At 38.7% G+C, this 20,951-nt stretch overlaps 1 protein-coding gene and 1 long non-coding RNA gene across 3 annotated transcripts in view; one reads left to right on the top strand and one right to left on the bottom strand.

Annotated features, from left to right (window-relative positions):
• The window catches only part of MAPK13 (mitogen-activated protein kinase 13), a 20,213-nt gene extending 7,913 nt beyond the window's left edge, over nucleotides 1-12,300 (top strand). Inside the window, exons 2-10 of one of the 2 annotated variants that reach the window (XM_074236426.1) lie at nucleotides 678-786; nucleotides 1,069-1,098; nucleotides 3,885-3,932; nucleotides 4,110-4,224; nucleotides 7,767-7,838; nucleotides 7,989-8,068; nucleotides 8,592-8,670; nucleotides 8,831-9,007; nucleotides 9,389-12,300. In XM_074236426.1, the coding sequence (XP_074092527.1) occupies nucleotides 678-786; nucleotides 1,069-1,098; nucleotides 3,885-3,932; nucleotides 4,110-4,224; nucleotides 7,767-7,838; nucleotides 7,989-8,068; nucleotides 8,592-8,670; nucleotides 8,831-9,007; nucleotides 9,389-9,471 (793 nt within the window). In that variant the 3' untranslated portion in view covers nucleotides 9,472-12,300. The remainder of the gene's footprint in view (nucleotides 1-677; nucleotides 787-1,068; nucleotides 1,099-3,884; nucleotides 3,933-4,109; nucleotides 4,225-7,766; nucleotides 7,839-7,988; nucleotides 8,069-8,591; nucleotides 8,671-8,830; nucleotides 9,008-9,388) is intronic. The other variant, XM_074236425.1, reaches the window with a different exon arrangement.
• Nucleotides 9,469-20,951, bottom strand: LOC141523337 (uncharacterized). The gene is made up of 3 exons (XR_012478461.1): nucleotides 20,834-20,951; nucleotides 19,404-19,651; nucleotides 9,469-9,718 (listed from the first exon to the last, which is right to left on the bottom strand). It is a non-coding gene; the product is annotated as an uncharacterized LOC141523337 (long non-coding RNA).

Here is a 20,951-nt window from a genome sequence, read left to right as displayed (position 1 = left end):
GGTGGTTCTAGAACAAGTTCTTCCACAACCATGGGACAACATCTCACTGGTGATTGTTGTAAACTCAGAAAGAATCTGACCTGGCTGGCTGGTGAGCAGGTTGCTTGCTGGAATAACGTTTCAACTCTGGGTCACACTTGTCCACTCCTGCTTTTTACCTTAGTTCAGTTTCTGAAGCTGTCCCCAATTTCCAAAAATATCCCTCTTCCCTTGCTTAGGGAGTAACCTTTATTTAAAAAAAAAGATTTTTAAAAGAAAGAAAAGGAAAGTAGCTAAGCAAAATTGCCTAATGTTTCACTGGTGTCTGGCAACTTATATTCTATCTCCATAGCTTCCTATTTCTGGCAGGGATAGCTGGAAGAGCATTTGGGGGGTTAAGATGAGGAGAAACAGAAAAATTCAGGCCCCATTTGGTTCTGCCCTAAAAATTCCATCTGCTAATTCCATTGCTAATCTTGGGGGTATGGTGGTGGTAGTGGTGTAACAGTTAGGTTGAGACACAGGGTTCTTGAAGTTCCATCACCATTTGTTTCTGAGGAAAGATGATGGGCTCTCATTCATATGCATTGGCACTTGCCTACCAGAATCAAATTCCCCTTTCTGTTTCCCACCTGCCTTTAACACTAGGTGGAGGCTGGTGCTATAATTAGACTCATTCAAGAGCCTTTGTTTTTCAGCTATCTAGTGATGCCATTCATGCAGACAGATCTCCAGAAGATTATGGGCATGGAATTCAGTGAGGATAAGATTCAATACCTTGTTTATCAGATGCTGAAAGGACTCAAGGTAAATGAGGGCTGATTTAGAAAAAGGTAGAAAAGAAAGTATAGGATCCAAGATAGCTATTTTCTAGCAGGCCATGGGATGGGGGTAATGACAATGTGAAGTGTGATTTTTGAACTCCTTGAGGGTGATCCCAGGTTGGTGTCAGCTCTACCCACCCAGCTGTGATGCCATATAGTAAAAGTACCAAACCTTTCCCCATTCTAGGAAAGTGTTTGGTTCAATGCCAGGCTAGGTAGATAAGATACATTCAATTAATTCACCCTTCTCTTTTTCTCATTCTAGTATATCCATTCTGCTGGGGTCATCCACAGGGTGAGTGCTACCACTGCTGTTCTCTTTGCTATCTCCCAAGGTTTCTTTGTCATCTCTGATGTTCCTCCAGTACCAGGTAGGGAGGGAAAAGGCTGGGAATGTGGAGTTGCCTAAGACCCTGGAACAGAAAGAGAAAGAACCAGAATTTTTCTATGGCTGAGACGGAAACCTCTTAGGTTGGAACCATGATATCCTAGAAAGAACATTGACTCTAAAGTCTGAGGGTTTGGAATCAAATCCCAACTTTGCTATTTTCTAGCTATGCGTCTGGATAAATCATATAAGCCCAGTGGGCTTAAATAAAACTAAATGAATAATGAGGTCCCTTCTTCATCTGCCTTAGAGGCAGCTAGATGGTACAATGGGACAGTATTGGGTCTAGAGTCAAGGACTGATTCCAATTCAGCCTTAGGTACTTACTAGTTGTGTGATCCTGGGCAATTTGCTGAACCTCAGTCAGCCTCAGTTTCCTCAACCATAAAATGAGGATAATTAATAGCAACTACCTTCCAGGGTTGTTATGAGGATCAGATGAAATATTGAAAGTCTTATCAGAGTCCCAAGCATATAAGTAGATGCTTAATAAATCTTTCCTTCTGTCTTTCTGTCCCTAAATTGATGATTCTTCAGGTTTATGACTAGTATGAAGACATCTAGATGACACAGTAGAGAGTGTGCTAAATTTGAAGTCAGAAATGAATGAAAAAAACAATTAAATGTATTAAATGTTTATAATATCCCAGGCTCCATGTTAAGTGCTGGAGATACAAGTATAAGCAAGAGAGTCTCTACTCTCAAAGAACCTACATTCCAATGGGAGAATATAACATCAAAAGAGGGGGATTAGAACAAACAAAGGCATGGTGTAGAAATGGCTGGGAAGAGGTGTGGTAGACCAGATAATTCAAAAACTCCTCTATTAGAGCCTAGGGTTCCAGGATGGAGTCTTAAGTTACAACTGGATGGGGATGAGGGGGATATCTAGCATGTGGCTGAAAAATCATGTGATGACATTATTTCTGAGCAACAAGGTAAAAACTAATCCATCAGAAGATCCCATTGAATAATCCCAAACAAGTCACATGCCTCTCTGGAAGCACTTGCATCAGTTTCCTCATCAATAAAAGGAGCTGGAGAAGGAAGTGAGTCACCCAGCTAGTAAAGTCTCCACCAAGAAAGAAGGAAGGTATATTCTCATACTTCCTTTTAAGAACTGAGACCTCATTTGTTTGAACAACAAAATGGTCAAACCTAGGGTCTCTGTCTTTCCCATCAGGCAATTCCCTCAGCCTCAATTTCCTCAATTGTAAAATTGGGATAATAATAACACTTACCTCACAGAGGGGTATTACCTCAAATGAGGTAATAGTCGCAAAACACTTTGAAAATGTTAGAGTGCTATGTGTTATCTTTTATTTATTATTATTTATTATTATTATTACATCTGATTTATGTCATAGGTTTCTAAAACAGCTACTATACTATATTTTGTATATTCTTAGAAAAAAATAGACTTTTTAAGAGCTAGAAGGTACTCTAGAAATCATCTAGGTCAATGCCTAAATTTTAAACATGAAGTAGCAATGACTCAGAGATATTAAATAACTTGTTCCCTTAATAAGTGATAGAACCCAAACTTGGAACCTAAAATTCTCCTTAGGTAAATAAAAACTTGTACATCCTCATTGTTTACAAATTCCCTGAACCTCTGTGTATTATCTGATTCACTTTGACATTTGATGAGTAAGAATGTGATATGAAGGGGGGAAAATATTCTCTTGGGTTGATGTGGTAGCTAGGTAAAAAAGTCTTCCTTGGGTACTACTCAAGTTGGCCCCCTTGGTGGTCTTGCTGTGAAGCATAGGAGCAATGGAAGCACTGCAAGAGCTGATTTTCTTTTCAGGATTCCTATAGAATGGTACTTGTGCCTATCCGAAGTTGCGATAGCCCTTTAAAATTTTTCATAGGGGCAGCTAGGCAGCGCAATGGATAAAGCACCAGCCCTGGAGTCAGGAGTACCTGGGTTCAAATCTGGTCTCAGACACTTAATAATTACCTAGCCCCTTAACCCCATTTTCCTTGCAAAAAAAACCTAAAAAAAATAAAATAAAATAAAATTTTTCATTGTTTGGTCTTCAGTTAATCTCAGTGATTAGGGATATGGTAGAGGAGATTCATATCTACTACCAGTTGTACTAGATATTTTCTGAAGTCCCTTTCAGGGGAACATAGAAGAAACCCAAGACTTTAAGAGATGAAGAATTGCCTAATGGGAAAGATAGAGGCCCTAAGTTTGACCACTCTTTGTTGTTCAAACAAATGAGATCTTGGTTCTTAAGAGAAGGTTAAGAAAGCACCTTCCTTTTTTCTTCATGGAAACATTGTGTGATCCATTTTCTTCTCTAGTTCCTTTTTACAGATAAGGTGAAATGACTTGCCCAAGGTCACATAACTAATAAATATCTAAAGCTATATTTGCATTCAGGAAGATGAGCCTTTAGACCTGATATGATTCACTGAACCATCTACCTGCCTGTGAAAGTCTGTTCCCATCGTCAGATTTGGTTGATGTGTTAGTTTTGCTGCCTGTTCTGTTTGGGGGGATGTTTGGGATTGGGTTTTTTTTAATTTTAACTCTTTCATTATTATGACAGTTGGTTCTCTGAATGGGAAAATGAGGAGGGAAGAATTAGCAAGTAAAGGTGTTAGAAAAACAAAATATCTCATATTGTTTTAAAAAAAATGAGTTCAACTTTAGGTTTGATCTTCTATTCTTATCAATGTAGGATTTGAAGCCAGGAAACCTGGCTGTGAATGAAGACTGTGAACTGAAGGTAGGCTTAAAAGGGACTGGATTAAATTTGGGGACAACTACCAAAATGAATCAGAAAGGATAACTCAACCCAGATGGGGAGTGTGGAGAGAGAGGAGTGAGAGCTTCTCTCTAGGAGGTTTTTGTCATGTCCCTCCTCAGCCAAGGGGTCTTTTTTAATTTTACTTCTGAACTGTAGATCCTAGACTTTGGATTGGCCAGACATGCTGATGCTGAGATGACAGGCTATGTGGTGACTCGTTGGTACCGGGCCCCAGAAGTGATTCTCAGCTGGATGCACTATAATCAAACAGGTCAGTAAGACCACTGTCATGTTAGGGTTGGGGAGTGGGAGATGTGGCTGAAGCATATTTAATTTCTCTCTGGTTATCATGGGTTTTATGAAGGCTTCATTTAGCTATTATTAATATTAACCCCTAGGAATCTTTTTCTCCTATGGCTATAGCACTTATTTTATTTTTCCAATTAAATGTTATAAAAGTTTTTCAACATTCATACACTTAAATATGCATATTTATAAATTACATAATTTCCTTCTACTCTCCCTCACCACTCCCTTCCTCTCAGTGGTGGACAGTCTGGTGAATATTGGACATACTCATTTGTGTTTAACATGTTTACAGAGTAGTCATTATCTGGATGAGGAATTAGGATTAAGAGAAAAGAAAGAAAACCATGAGATAGAAGAAAAACATAAGAGGAAATTTTTAAAAAGTGAATATAGTATTCATTAAGATTCTGTAGGGTTTAGGGGTTTTGTTTTGTTTTTCTTCCTCCGGATGGGGATAACATTGTCCATAGTAAGTCTCTTAGGGTTTTCTTGGCTCTCTGAACTGCTAAGTGGAACTGTATCCATCAAAGTTGATCAACTCATACTGTTGATATTAATGTATACAATATTCTCTTGGTTCTGTTCCCTTTGCTCAGCATCATTTCCTGTAATTCATTCCATGCTTCTCTAGAGACTGACCGTTAATGGTTTCTTATAGAACAGTAGTGTTCTATAACATTCATATATCATATTCTGCAATCAATGGGCATTCCCTCAATTTCCAATTCTTTGCCAATACAAAAAGAGTTCCTATGAATATTTTGGAACATGAGGGACTTTTCTCATTTTTTATGATTTGTTCTGGATATAGCTTTAGTATTGGTATTACTGGGTCAAAAGGTATGATCAGTTTTATTATTCTTTGGGCATAGTTCCATATTGCACTCCGGAATGGTTAGAACACTTCACAGGGAGCTTACAATCTAAGACAATATACAAAAGAAGGAAGTTAAGGGAGAGGGTTTTTGGATTTTGTTTTGTCCTTCATTTTCGAAGAAGAAACATGATGTCAGGGAGGTGATGCCATGACAAGCACATGAGTCAGATTTGAGTGAGGGGGTGCTATGCTAAGTCATCAGTCTCACTTTCTCCTTTAAGAGCCCAGTGGCCAGATATGAATCAGATGGTCCTGGATAAGAGGTAATCAGGGTTAGGTCACATAGCTAGTAAGAGTCAAGTGTCTGAGGCTGGATTTGAACTCCCGTCCTCCTGATTCCAAAGCTAGTGCTCTATCTATCTACTATGCCTTCTAGCTGCTGTAACTCAATAAACTTTGCCTTTAAAAATTTAGATAACCCTTTGACCCAGCAATACCACTACTGGGTCTATATCCTGAAGAGATGATGAAAAAGGGTAAAAACATTACTTGTACAAAAATATTTATTGCAGCCCTGTTTGTGGTGGCAAAGAATTGGAAATCAAATAAATGTCCTTCAATTGGGGAATGGCTTAGCAAACTGTGGTATATGTATGTCATGGAACACTATTGTTCTATTAGAAACCAGGAGGGATGGGATTTCAGGGAAGCCTGGAGAGATTTGCATGAACTGATGCTGAGTGAGATGAGCAGAACCAGGAAAAACACTGTACACCCTAACAGCAACATGGGAGTGATGCTCAACCTTGAAGGACTCGCTCATTCCATCAGTGCAACAATCGGGAACAATTTGGGGCTGTCTGCAAAGGAGAGTGCCATCTGTATCCAGATAAGGTGCTGTGGAGTTTGAACAAAGTTCAAGGACTATTCCCTTTAATTTAGAAAAAAACAGATATCTTATTGTCTGATCTTGTCACCTCTTAGACTTCTCTTTTCTTCTTTAAGGATATGATTTCTCTCTCATCACACCCAATTTGGATCAAGGTACAACATGAATACAAAGTAAAGACTGACATATTGCTTTCTGTGGGGGGGGAGTAAGATTGGGGAGGGAAATTGTAAAACTCAAAATAATATCTTAATAAAAATAAATTTTTAAAAATGCAAGAAAATTTAGATGCTATGCCATTAGGTGCATATATGTTCAGCAATAATATTAATTCATTATTTATACACTTGGCAAACTAGTTTTCCTATTTATTATTTTAATTTGGTCTACTTTTATTTTTGTTTTGTCCAAAATCTTAAATGCTGTCACTCTTTTTTTTTACTTCAGCTGAAGCATAAGATTCTCCTTCAGTCCCTTATTTTAATTCTAAGTATATCTTTCTGTTTAAAGTGTTTTTTATAAATATATTTTTGAATTATGGTTTCTAATCCATTTCTAGTATCTTCTTCCATTCACAGTTATGAATCTTAATTATATATTTCCCTTCATCATATACAGACTGTTCTCACTTTAAATAAATGATTTATTCCACAGATCTCTATGTAAAACTAATTTTATGTGATAATCTAAATTTGTCTAAAGGACCTAGGGAAGAGAGAGAACCAGGAAGGCTCATAGAGTTGGCACACAATTCAAGGACATATGGGGGCAAAAGGAGAAATATCCAGGGGCCAGGGCCAGCCACATGGGAGCCAGTATGAAACCAAGAGGAAGAACATGCAGGGGTGAAGCACATGGGGGCCAGACATAAACAAGGCAGGAAAAGATGGTTGACCCATAGGGGCCAGGGGCAGACACATGATAACCAAGCAAGGACAGACAGGGTGGGTGGGCAGAGGGGAATACAAAAGTCTCCACTCTTGCTGCTGGAGATCTCAAGTCAAGCCTCCAATCCAGTGGTAACAGTGGCAGCCCCTCAATGCATCTGTTCTGCTTTCACTGGGGTTTTTCATTTTTGGTGTTTTTTTAAAAAGGTACTTTGGGGAGGAGGGTAGACATGGAGCCTCAAGTCAAGGGGTAGGAGCAAAGCGAAAGCATGTTACTATACAGGAGATAGGGGTAGTTGAAGCCAGGCAGAGCAGCAGGTGCCCTCCATTAAAGTTTTAAGAGAAGTTCCATACTCCACCCACCAAGCCTTCCGATCACATTCAGGGGTATCCCTTCTGACCTATTCCAAAGGAGCCTTCCCTTTTAAAAAAAGACAAAAAAAATAGCAAGGCATCAAAATCTGTTTGTTTAAACACTTTTTCTTGGAAAGCAGCAAAATGTGGTGGAGAGGGATGGACTTAGAATAAGAAGACCTAAATTTTCCTCTGATCTCAAGGATTTTTACTAGTTGTGTGGCTAAGAGGGAATAATTTCTTATCTTAGAGACTCAAATTTCTCATCTAATAATAATAATAATATCAGCACTAATTCTAGAGATATTGAAAGCAAAGTACTTTGCAGCCTTAAGAGCCCTAGATAAATTATACTTCATTCATGATTTTCTTTTAATTTCTTTGTTTTAACAGCTGGATTTTTTAGTTTCCTGAGAGTAGGGATATTTCTTCCATCTCAGAGCTCTTCCTTAAATTTTTGTTGACTAATGTTTTCATGACCAGACCCATTTTTATTCTCCATGATTTTCCTTCATTTTTCCCTCTTGCTCATTCTCTTCTTCACATCTTACCCACAGTGGACATCTGGTCTGTTGGCTGCATCATGGCAGAGATGTTGACTGGGAAAACTCTGTTCAAAGGAAAAGATTGTATCCTTTTTTGTCCAATTGTTAAGGGGACTCTGTTTTTGACTTTGGAATTCAAGTCCCATGGTAGTGGGTGGGAAGGCTGTGAAGGGTCTGGAAGTTTCTTATATAAATTACTCAGCAGAAACTATGAACCTTAACTTAGCTTGCCAGACTTGGACCAATTGACCCAGATCCTGAAAGTGACTGGGGTTCCTGGAGCAGACTTTATACAGAAGTTACAGGATAAAGCAGTAAGGGACAAGCCTGGGCCTGGTTGGAGAAGTAGTTGAATAGATTAGAATAGTGAACAAGTTTCTTCCCTAAGTCTGTTGCCTTTGCTCTGAGATAAGTGTTTTAAAAAAGCAAAAGAAGATGACTCCTGGTGAAACTGAGCCCTTTCTCCACTGCCTTTCTCCAACTTCATGCTTTGTTTTATCTGTGATGATCCTGGTCCTTTGCTTTATATTTTAATATTTAGAAAACAGAAGAAAAGAAGGAGGGAGGGAGGGAGAGAGAGAGAGAGAGAGAGAAAGAGGAAAAAAGGAAAGTTATTGATTGATATTAAGGCCAATGTGAGCCTTAGAGAATTTAAGGTACAATTCTTCATGAGAGGAAGCTTTGGGTCAGCTAAATGTCTGTCACTCTAAGTAAATCATTCCAGATCATATTTGGACCTCAGTTTCCTTATCTCTGAAACATTGATTTTAAGGCTCCTCCCAGTTGTAAACCTATAATCCTAAAAACTAAGCTTCTCTGCTTTGCTCTCTCTTTCAGGCCAAATCCTACATCCTGTCCCTGCCTCAGTGTCCCAAGAAGGATTTCTCAAAACTTTTCCTTCGTGCTAGCCCCCAGGGTGAGATCTACTGTTGATACTCCAGCCCTCTCTGGCACTTGAAGGATACCAAAAGACAAAGGCAGCTCCTTTCACTCTGGAACCTTGGGTGGGTTATTGGGGTAGAGTCTAAGGGGAGTATGGGTTAATGGGACTTATGAGAACTTCTGCCATTCTACAGCGGCAGACCTATTGGAGAAAATGCTTGAATTGGATGTGGACAAGCGCTTGACAGCTACGCAGGCTCTTGCCCATCCCTTCTTTGACCAATTCCGGGATCCAGAGGAGGAGACAGTAGCCCAGCAGCCATATGATGATTCCATGGAACATGAGAAGCTCACAGTGGATGAATGGAAGAGTAAGAGCTAGAAGTGGGGATGGGGGGGATGGCATGGAAGAAGTCAAGAGATAATTGACATCACACCCTTCCCTTCTTATGGTCAGCTCCCTGTCCCTGGAAATCAACTTCTTTCAGTAATCTATGGATTCCCCCCAGCCCTCATTGGTCTCTTTCTTGTTCTTTTCTCCTTCACAATGAGTTATATTTCCTTGTCTTGCCTCAGAACCTCTCTTTTTGGGGACCTGTTCCCTGCTTTGTTTTACTGGCTATCCTTTCACCCCTTCATGCTTAGCAAGTCCTTACCTGTCTACGCATCTAACCACATTTCAGGTTACTAATTCATTACTTTCACCTTCAGTGCCCATTTCCTAAATCAGATGGCTTATCTTCTTTTCCCAGGTCACATCTATAAGGAGGTTTCAAATTTCAGCCCTGTAGCACGTAAGGATTCTAGAAGAAGAAGTCTCATGAAACTCCAATGACCAGTTCAGATCATCCTTGTAGGACAAGATGACCCCACCTGGGATAGATATTTATTAATTTCCAATAAAATGGAATCTGCATTTTGATGCAAGGATCCAAATAGAGGACAGCCATGCTCTTGTTTTCTTGGGGAGGGAACAATGCTCACCTGATGGGGAGACCTGTTGACTTGATAGCTCTTTTCCTTTGTATTTGGCACAAACAATACTGTTGTGTGACTCAGGTGTCACACAACCAAGATGGTATCTGTAGAATTAAGAGAAATTCAAAGAAGATTATAGATGCAATTGCCAGGAAGAAGATATATTAAGGTTATTTGAGGGTAGGGAAGTAAGTAAAGAATCATTGACATTTCATTATTTTTAGGTTTTTCTTTTTTGTAAGGCAAATGGGGTGTTGGAGGTCGGATTTGAACTCAGGTACTCCTGACTCCAGGGTGGGTGTTCTATCCACTGCGCCACCTAGGCCCCACACTTCATTTTTCAGAAGAATGTTGAGCCCTGAGTAAGTGAAGGCAATGTGTTTTTGGTTGTTATTGTTGTTATTGTTACCAGCACATGATGGCAAAGGAGCAGGAGAACAAATGCACTATCTTTTGTGATGATCATTCCAGCTTTTTCCCCGGTCTCCTGAGATCTCTGGTCTCAAAATAGTTTTGTTGTGTCAAAAAGACTATTGGAGATAAATTTCTATTAGTAAATGTGATTGTTAAGTGAAAGGCAGAATGGTGATAGTAGAAAGTAGATCCTCTGATCTAGGAGACTTGAGTTCAAATCATTTATTCTTTCTGAGCCTCAGATTTCTCAAATGTTCCACTGCGATTGTAGTATTTTAAGTCACTCCCTACCTCACAGAGTTGTTGCGAGGAAAATGTTTTGTTAGCCTTCATGTAATCTTTAAATATTATTTTTAAAATTGTGATTCTAGGACAGCCTGGTCTCCTTCTTTCCACCTGACTGAGTGAAATCTGGGTGGAACTGTAGAATCCCACTTCTCTCCTTCAGTAGTTCTTTTTTTTTTTAGTTTTTGCAAGATAATGGAATTAAATGGCTTGCCCAAGGCCACACAGCTAGGTAATTATTAAGTGTCTAAGGCCGGATTTGAATCCAGGTACTCCTGACTCCAAGGCCGGTGCTCTATCCACTGCGCCACCTAGCCACCCTTCCTTCAGTAGTTCTAAGTTGGCTAGTTACTGAATAAAATTCCCAAAGCAATGCTGTCTATGCAGTTTCTGATGTTACTTGTACCCAAGACTATCTCTGGATAGAACTCAGCTCTGACTTGTTTGTGTCCACATCAGTGCTAGTGGGTCAGGATGCCTCTAGAAATGGAGCCAATAGACCCAGCCATGCTTTTTAGCCCCATGTCTAAAAGTCAGGATATGTCTTTGGGATGACTTGCTTTCTTGGTGTCCTTATTCAGCAGATGGAAATCTATGTTGAAGCCCTAATACTCCCAAAGATCAGGGGCAGCTAGGTGGCACAGTGGATAGAGCACCGGCCCTGGAGTCAGGAGTACCTGGGTTCAAATCCGGTCTCAGACACTTAATAATTACCTAGCTGTGTGGCCTTGGGCAAGCCACTTAACCCCATTTGCCTTGCAAAAACCTAAAAAAAAAATTCCCAAAGATCTAAGAGGTATGGTCGATATGATTCCTTTGCCATAGTCTTCTGGGATTTTTATGAAAGTGGGAACCTAATAGACTCTAATCCTTATCCTGGGCAGCTAGTCATGAAAACTCATCCAGCCTCAGATGCTCACTGTGTGACATTGGGCATGCCACTTCACCCTTTCTGCCTCAGTTTCCTCATTGTAAAATGAGCTGGAGAAGAAAATAGCAAACCACTCCAGTATCTTTGCCAAGAAAACTCCAAATGGAATGGCAGAATTGAACACAAACCTCTATCATCTTCTACTCAAAGGTGTCACACAGCATCCATTGAATTATATCCTATAAAGCTAGAATCACAGAATGGGGGAGCTAGAAGGAGATCTTAGAAGCCATCTACCCCAACGTCTTCATTTTACAGAGGATGCACCCATGTCTCACACTTAGTAAGTCTCTGACTCAGGACTTGGAAACATAGGATTTTAGAATCCATATAGTACAACCCCTTTGTTTTAAAGATGAAGAAGCTGAGACTCAGAGAGGAAGTATGGTTTACTGTTATCACAGTCCCAAGATCTGTTTCAAAAGGTGTGATATAATTCTCTTTTATGTATCTAAATTGTTTTGCTAGATCAAACAACAAGCATTTAATATCTGATGTGTGTGTATAATAAAAAGACAAAAATTAAGCTGTCTCTGATCAATATATACAATATACAAGTGAGTAAATGTAAACTATACATATATACACAATACAAATTTTGAAAAGTAAGAGTTTTTTGTGGGGTAGGAATGGAATAGAAGCTGGTAAGGGTCAGGAAATAAACATAGCTAACATAGCTTTCAGGTTTGCAAAGCATTTCACATATGTCACGCTATTTGATCCTCTTAACAATACTGTGGGGTAGATGCTATTATCTCCCTATTTTACAGTTGAGGAAATTGAGGCTGAGAGAATGGAAGTGACTTGCACAGAATCACATATCTAGTAAGAGTCTAAAACCATATTTGAATTCAGGTCTTTCTAACCCCAAGTTCAGTCACAATTCACTGGGCCACCTAGCTGCATCAGAAAGAGCTCAGATATGAAGTAGGATTTGATCTGAGCTTTGAAAAGAAGCAGAGCTTCTCAATTATACAAATTGATGCAAAGTAGAGGGAGCAGAACCAGGAAAACATTGTACATAGTAACAGCAACATTATGGAAGGATCAGCTATAATAGACTTAACTCTTCTCAACAATACAGTGATCCAAGATAATTCCTAAGGACTCATATGTTGAAAAATGCTCTGATAGAATCTGAATGCAGATTGAAGTGTACTATTTTTCACTTTATTTTTTTGTGTTGCTGGTTTATTTGCATGGTCTGTGTTTTCTTTCACAACATAACTAATATGGAAATATGTTTTACATGACTGCATACCTATAACCTATATATCAAATTGCTTACTGTCTCAGAGAAAGAGAGAGGAAGGAGAAAGGGAAAACATTTGATATTTGAAATTTTTTAAAAATGAAGGTTAAAATTATTTTTACATGTGTTTGGGAAAAAATAAAATATCATTTATTTTTTAAAAAGTCTAGAATTTCTAGAACAAGTAAGGAACAAGTATGTTCCAGGAATGGGAGACAGTTCATGTAAAATCACCGAGGTATGGAATTGAATTGCTAAAGACAAGAAACAGCAGGTTGATCTGAAGGTCAATTTGACCGATGGAAAGATGGAGAGAGAACATGAGAGATAAAATGAAATCAGTTTGAAGAGGCAGACATTATCCAAGTTTAAAACCCTATTTTAAAGACTAAACAGGAAAATCTATATTTTATCCTTAAGGCACTAAGGGGCCATTGGAACTTTTTGAATAGGAGAATAATAAATTCACACTTGTGCTTCAATAATTTCATTATAGCAAGGATTGAGGAAAATAAATGAGAAGGGGGAATGAGGCAGAAAGAGCAATTAGGGAGCTATTGCAATAATAAAGGAAGTAAGTCTAATACCTTTTTTGCCCCATCTAAAACCCCACTACTGACATTCTGGAGTCAGGCAATGAAGCATACTGGAAGAAAGGACCACGTTCTTCATTAGGTATCCTTTGTATTTGTTTCCAAGAACAGGTTCAGATGGCAAAACTTGGGAGCCCCATCTGGTCTGGTAAAAGAGGGTTCTAATTTCACCTCTGACACTGGAAAAAGCAAGAAAAAGCAAATTTCCTCCTTCCACATGACTTTAAATAAACTTGAAAACAAACATGGCTAGCTTGTATAAAATAGAGATGAAACATACCCTTTACTCCTATCTTGCTTCCTCCTTTGCCCACTTCCACTTTCAACCAATGAGCTCACAGAACAGTCCTCTCATTCATCTTCAAGTACCTTTGTAGATCTGGGGCTAATGATGGCTATGTGATGCACTGTCCTTTTGATGCACAGTGAAGTTAAAGATCAGTTATTCCCAAGTGGTTTTTGACCCATTTCCTATGCTTCCTAACCTTGTATCAGAATCAATTAATTACAGATGTATAGTTGTAGCACTTTATATACCATGTGCTCCAACACTATTCATTTTATGGACAGGGAAACTGAAGCCCAGAGAAGATAAACCTGATGGGATCAAATGTGCTTCAAACCTAAAATGAACAACTGCAAATGTTCTTTACTCCAGGAATGGACTTGTATTTCTAGCATTAAGCTATTGCACTCTGCACAAAAGAATTGTTTTGTAAATTCTTTCTTCATTCATTCATTCCTTCATAAAACTATGAGTAGGAAGCTGAAAGATCTGAATGAGAATGTCAGAGAATAGAATCATATAGGAGGACTGGAGGAGCTGTACCTAGAGACAATATGACAATGTGAAAAGAAAAGGGGATCTGGCATGAGATGACAGAGGTTCAAATTATTATTTCTGTGACCTTGGATAAATCTCTTCATCTCACTGGGCTTCAGTTTCCTCATCTGCAAAATTACTAGAAAGCCTTTATAGTCCCTTGCAGCCCTGAATGCTTCCAAATCCTTTATAATCTACACAGTATAAGGAAAAGGGAGGAGGATTAGGATAATCCTCCTGGTTTATGCAAATCAGATCCTGATCACCTCTCTTTTGACCCAGTCTATACTTTTATTCCCCTCCCAAGCTTGTTCCTTATTTTGGGGCTTCAAAGCCATGTTTTGGGGAAGCTAATGGTTCATTGGATTATCACCTGGAGTCAGAACAATCTGAGTTCAAATCCCAATTTAGACACTTACTAACAGTGGACCCTGGCCAAGTCACTTAACCCTGATTACCTGAAAATAAACAAACATGCCTCTTCTATCTCATTCTTCCATCCAGGGATCATCTTAGTCAGGTAATATCCTGTGAGATATATATGTATATATATATGTAGAAGTTATTCCTGGGACCTCCATTTTGTGGAGGGGTCTAGGCTGGCCTTCATTTCTCCCCTGCCCCATCCTATTCCTGCCTTCTGTAAGTAAACTTGAAGCTCGAGACCATCAGAATCACCTCCCTCCCAATTTAAAGATGAGGAAACTAAAATTTTTTCATCAACTTGTTCCCTTTTTTAAATCTTTTGTTTTTTTTTTTGCTTGCATTTGAATCCCCAGCACTTAGCATTGTGTCTGGACATAATAAGCACTTTATATAAATCAATTAATAAACATTTATTAGGCACCTACAGAGAGGGTAGAGCACTGGTCTTGGAGTTAGGTGGATGAGAATTCCAATCTAGCCTCAGACACTTGCCACTTACTAGCTGGATGACCTCGCAAGTCACAACCCTGATTGCCTCCCATCCAGGGCTATCTCCAGTCGACCTGATTCTTATCTGGCCACTGGACTCAGATGGTTCTGGAGGAGAAAGTGAGACTGGTGACTTGGCACAGTACCCCCCTCACTCAGAATCCAATTCATGTGTTTACTATGGCATCACATGATGTCATGGTCTTTTTGAGTGAAGGACAAACATTAAATGGGCTAAGGATACAAAAAGATTCAAAAAAATAACTCTTGCTTTCAAAGAGCTTATAATCAAATTAGCAGTGACAACATGTAAGTACATACATATAAAGCAAACTATAGGATAAAGACAAATTACCATATTTCCCCATGTATAAGACACTCCCATGTGTAAGATGCACCTTAATTTTGGGGCCCAAAATTTGAAAAAAAAATGTATTACATAAAGTTATTGAACTCAAGTTTTATTCTTCATGAAATTCAAGGACCTGCTCCTCATTACTTTCTGGCATCTTTTGGGCAAGTCTGGTGCATGGATGCATACTTAGTCCATTCCATTTCATGAACCTGGAGCACCAATTATGTCCTCCTTTGAAATCAATAACTTCTTTTTCATCAGCAATTCTTTTTGCCTCCTGCTGAACCATCTTTGTGAACACAAGAATTCCACTTGCCCTTTGCTCTTCAATTCATCTCTTCAATTCCCTCTCTAACTCAGGCCGTTTTGCTGACTTGCCTCTCATGCCCTTCTGCCATAGCATTTTCAGTAGGGTTTTTTCCTTCCTGTAGCCAGTCTCAGATTGTTTTCTCTGTTGGAGGAGGAGGAAACTGATGTTCAGTAGTGCTATTTTCAGTCACTTTTGCAAATTGGATCACTTTGAACTTGAATTCAGCACTGTATGAAAATCTTTCCTGAGCCATTTCTGGGCAGAACGTGGCAAAACATACCAGTAACAAATGGGAAACAATGAGTGCAAAGACAACAAGCTTGAAAAAGCAGGAAATGCAAGTAAAAAAAAAATCTACAACCACTGTATAAGATGTTCCCAGTTTTTAGATCCCAAATTTTTCAAAAAAGTGTGCATCTTATACATGGGAAATATGGTAACTGCCAGAGGGTAGGAATGCCCTGAAATTAAGAAGGTTTGGGAGGGCTTCCAATAGAAGAGGGAATTTTAGGTGAGACTTAAAGGAAGCCAGTAGTCAGGGGGGAGCAGGGAACACTTTCCAGACATGAAGACAGACAGAGAAAATGCCTAAAACCAAGAAATGGAAAGTCTTTCTGTTTGAGTCCAGTGTCATTGGATTAAAGTGTTCATGTCAGGGAGTTAAGTTGTATGAGGGACTTTGAATACCAAATGCTTCTTTTTTTTTTAAAGGCTTTTTTTCAGGTGGTGGGGGGAGGAAATTAGGGTTAAGGGACTTGTCCTGGGTCACACTGCTAATAAGTGTCTGAGGCCAGATTTTAACTCAGGTCCAGTGCTCTATTTCAATCCATGGTTGCCAAAGTGATTTTTCTAAAGCATGATCTGAAAATATCATTTGCCTCTCCTTACCCTACTCAAAAACCCCTAATAGTTCTTTATTGCTTCTAGGATCAAAAGTTATTTTGCCTTTGACTCATCTTTTTTTTAATTACTTTTCTTTTTAATGTGTAAATAGACAGTAGCAAGCTAGGTATCACAATGGATAAAGAATTAGCTGTATGACCCTGGGCAAATCACTTAACCCTATTTGGCTCAGTTTTCTCATCTGTAAAATGAGCTGGAGAAGGAAATAGTAAACTACTCCCAGTGTTTGCCAAGGAAACCCCAAAAGGGTGTCACAAAGGGTCATACACAATTCAATGGACTATGCAACAGCAACAAAGACTTTGAATCAAGAAGTTCTGTTATTGAATCCTGCCTCAGAAATTTAAAGCTATGTGATCTTGGATAGATCACTTAACCTCTGTCACAGTTTCCTCATCTGTGAATTAGGAGGAGGGGGTGGTTTTGATGTTCTCTAAGATATCTCCAAAATGTTATGTTCAAGTTTATATTGTATTATTATAGTATGTATATATATATACGTATATATATATATATATATATATATATACACACACATACACACACACATTTGGGAATGCATCTTCACAATATAAATTTTTTTTAACCAATAGATGCATGTGATCAAAGTGTTTGGCTACCACAGATATAATCTAACTTTTTCATTTTGCAGATGAGGAAACTGAGTCAGGCAGCAGTTAAGTAAGTTGACCAGAGTCATACAACTAGTAAATTTCTGAGACTGGATTCAAATTCAGATCATATGATTACAAGTTCAGGACTCTTTTCACTGCAACATAATTCCTCATAAGTTCTTTTACTTTGCATATAAGGAAATTAAGACCCAGAGAGATTAAGTAACATGCACAAAGTCACAATGAGTAAGTGCAGAGTCCAAGTTCAGAGCAATTTACTGAACTAATTTTAGAGTTAAATCCTAGAGATATTGTTACAGATGAGAAAACTGAGGATGAGAGAGCTAAAGCGACTTGCCTATGTTCATTAAACTCAGTTCTCTCCTAATTCCAAGTCCAATCCCATTTATCTTTTAAAAAATCATTAATTCCTTTACTTATTTACATATTTTAACATTCATTTTAAAAAATTTTACTTCTCTCCAGCCCCTCCACTATCCACTGAGAAAATAAGCAATATGATATTCATTATACATATAAAACCATGGAAAACATTTTCATATTAACCGTCTTACCAAAAACAAATCAAGAAAAAATAAAGTGAAAAAAGTATGCTTCAATATGATGAGAGTGGGGGGCGGCACTGGCCTTGGAGTCAGGAGTACCTGAGTTCAAATCCAACCTCAGACACTTGCTAATTACCTAGCTGTGTGGCCTTGGGCAAGCCACTTAACCCCATTTGCCATGCAAAAAAAAAAACCCCTAAAAAAAAATAAGAGAGTGAAAGAGGAGAGAGTAAAAGCTGGCTTGAAGCTTCATATAAAAAAACAAACAAACCAAGCAATCTTGGCAAACTGGTCCTATCACTTCCTGAAGAAATGGAAGCAGAGCCAGATTCTATATTCTTGGGCTCAGGGTTCACTGCAGACATGAAATTAAAAGATGCTAGCTCCTTGGAAAGCAAAGTATGGCAAATCTGGGCAACATTCTAAAAAGATGAGATATCACCTTGTTAATGAAGGTCTGTATAGTAAAAACCTATGGTTTTTCCAGTAGCAAAGTATAACTGTGAGAGTTAGTTTATAAGGAAGACTGAGCACCACAAAATTGATGATTCTGAACTGTGGTTCTGGGGAAGATTTCTGAGATCTCTTAAACAGCAAGGAGGTCAAATCAGTCCATACTTAAAAAAAATTAATTCAGGTGATTCAATGGGAGGCCAAATACTAAAGCTTAAACTCAAATTCTTTGGGCACATAATGAGAAGATGAATCTCTAGAATGGAAAAGATTGAAGGCAAAAGGAAAAGAGGTTGAAATAGATAGTCTTGAAAACAACGAACATGAATTTGGACAGACTTTAAGAGATAGTAGAGGAGTCAGACATGATTGAATAAGAACAAAAGGCACTATACACTGGAGGTATATCACATTTTTCATCATGGATCCTTTGGAATTGCCTTGGATTGTCTTGTTCAGAGTAGCTAAGTCTTTCACAGTTGATCATCCATATAATATTGCTGCTACTGTGTACAGTGTTTTCCTGGTTCTGTCAACTTCATTCTACACTAGTTCAAAATAACTCTTCCCATGTTTTTTTTAAACCCATCCCCTTTGTCCAGTCACTCTTCCAATATCATCAATATCCATTTTCCTTATACATTGTTTCCCCTATGTTGCTCATACTGTTCACCCTGACTTAAATTACCTTCTCTATCATTTTATAGCAGAGGAAATACTAGGTAGTATTGGAATCCAGACTTTCCTTTCAGGTCTACCTAGTTCAAGTATCATTTTATCCATAAATGTCCCACTATATATCAGAAACACCAATAGTAGGTGGTCTTCATTTGGCACTTAGCATATGTTATGTTATGTTAGCTATCATTATTAACTAACTTTTTTTTTCTTTAGGTATTGGGATTAAATGACTGCCCAGGGTCACATAGTGTCTGAGACTGGATGAAAAGGTCATGGGTCAGCCTCTGCTATGCTCTTGGTTTGACATCTCTTGGTTTGATTTTTTTTCACTGATGGCTTCTGGTGAAAGACAATGTTTAAAGGGGAGAAGCCTTGGGCCATCCTTGTGGGATGGGTGGAGAGAGGGAATGATATATCAGTTTAAAAGAAGTCACTTTTAGTTTTCTACCTTCCTTTCACTCTCCTTTGTAGGAAGTAGCTCTATTTAGGCTTCCTGTGGGATGGGGGGTAGGGGGGAGAAGGGCTGTCCCTGGACCCTTCCATCCCCATATACACACATCTTAGCAGAAATGACAGAGAAAGTGTCATTCGGATATGTGCTAAATCTTGAGAACCCTGAGTGCCTTTTCTATTTCTTATTTCTTTATCTAAGCATAAGTGAATGAACAGTGATCATCAAATGGATGTGCCCAACCTTGGAGGCAACTTTGTAAGTTTGAGAAGTTGGCATTCCTGGATCTGTTGGGAATTTCTGGCAGAACTAAAGCAGTTTCTCTCTCTTCATCCATCATGGTGTTTTCTTGGAGGAGGTGATGACTAACACTGGAGGGATGTCATGGGCAGGGGCAGAACCACGCAACAACTTTGCTGCATTCTATCAAGGTCTTCAACACTAAGGCATAAATTCATCCAGAAGTTGCTTGGAGAACTCAGCTACACATTCTACAAATACAACAACTCTTATTACACAGAAAATTATAAAAGGAACTTTCAAAAGTTCTTCAAAGTTATTATTTCCCCCCCCCCCCCCAGGTAACCCTTTAGTTTGGTTTTTCTTGAAGAAAGTGAGTTCTTTGGCAGAATTAATTTCATTCCAAGAATGGCAGCTTCAGTTTAGGTGGTAAATGGTGCCTGTAGGGCAGTGGTGAATGGCTATGTAGGGACCAGTGTATTACAGAATTCTAGACTGACAGTCATGCTGCTATTACATCCAAAAATGAATATAATTCAAATAGAAATTTTTTTTAAAGTTTTATTTTTATTTCTGCTAGTATAACTGCAGTCACAGATGTCTCATCTACTAATATACTCTGTATGAAGGACAGTTTTCAAAAGTGGGAAGCCTGGAAAATTAGGCTAGATCAGGCTATCATCCCAAGACCTTTAGATCTGTTTGTCTGCTTATCTAATCTATTCACAATGTGTTCTTTCCAGGCTCCCCAATATTTATTTGCATTTTTCCTAACCTTATCTCCCTAGCCCCTTTTCAGTAAATCTGATTCTTTGCCACAAATAAGCTCAAAGCTCACCTCCAGGAAACTTTCTCTGATTGACCCTACTCTGCTCTGAAGGCAAAGTTGTGTCCTAGGAATTTTTCTGTCTGGGACAAATGTATGGGAGAATTCTTAGTTAGAAAGGGGTGGGGGTGGGAGTGGAAGGAAGAACACACTCACTAATAGAGCATGGGAATAAGACTATTGGAGACCATTGAATATGTTATGTGCTGTACTTCCGTGGCAAGTTACAGAGACAACAAAGCCTCAACCCTAAAAGATATAGAGATTTGAGAAAATACAGATGCAGGAGAGGTTGCCCTTTATTTCTCTACCCCATGACTCCTGGGAAGAAAGATGGGAAGCTCTATCAAAGAGGAATGGCCTGTTCACCCATTCCGTGGATTTTATTTTCCTCCCATCAATACCACGTCACTTTACTGGAATGTAAATGGAATAGTTTTTTTTTTAAATTTAAATGATGAAAAGTTTAAGCAGGTAGGTGGCATAGTGGATAGAATATTGGGCTTAGAACTGGGAAGACTCAGTGTCTGGCAAAGATGATGGAGTGGTTAGTCATTTCTTTCTCCAGCTAATTTGACAGATCAGGAAGCTGTGTTAAATAACTTACCCATGGTCATTCAGCAAAAGTGTATGAGGTCAGGTTTGAACTCTGAAAGATGAGTCTATTGAATCCAGTCCTGATACTCTGTCCATTACTGGTGTTTCCATATCTGTATCATTTTATT

Source organism: Macrotis lagotis, chromosome 5 (assembly GCF_037893015.1).
Source record: "Macrotis lagotis isolate mMagLag1 chromosome 5, bilby.v1.9.chrom.fasta, whole genome shotgun sequence".
NCBI classification, from domain to species: domain Eukaryota; kingdom Metazoa; phylum Chordata; class Mammalia; order Peramelemorphia; family Peramelidae; genus Macrotis; species Macrotis lagotis.
The sequence above is the reverse complement of the archived record's forward strand: the minus strand, read 5'-3'. Positions and strand labels throughout refer to the sequence as shown.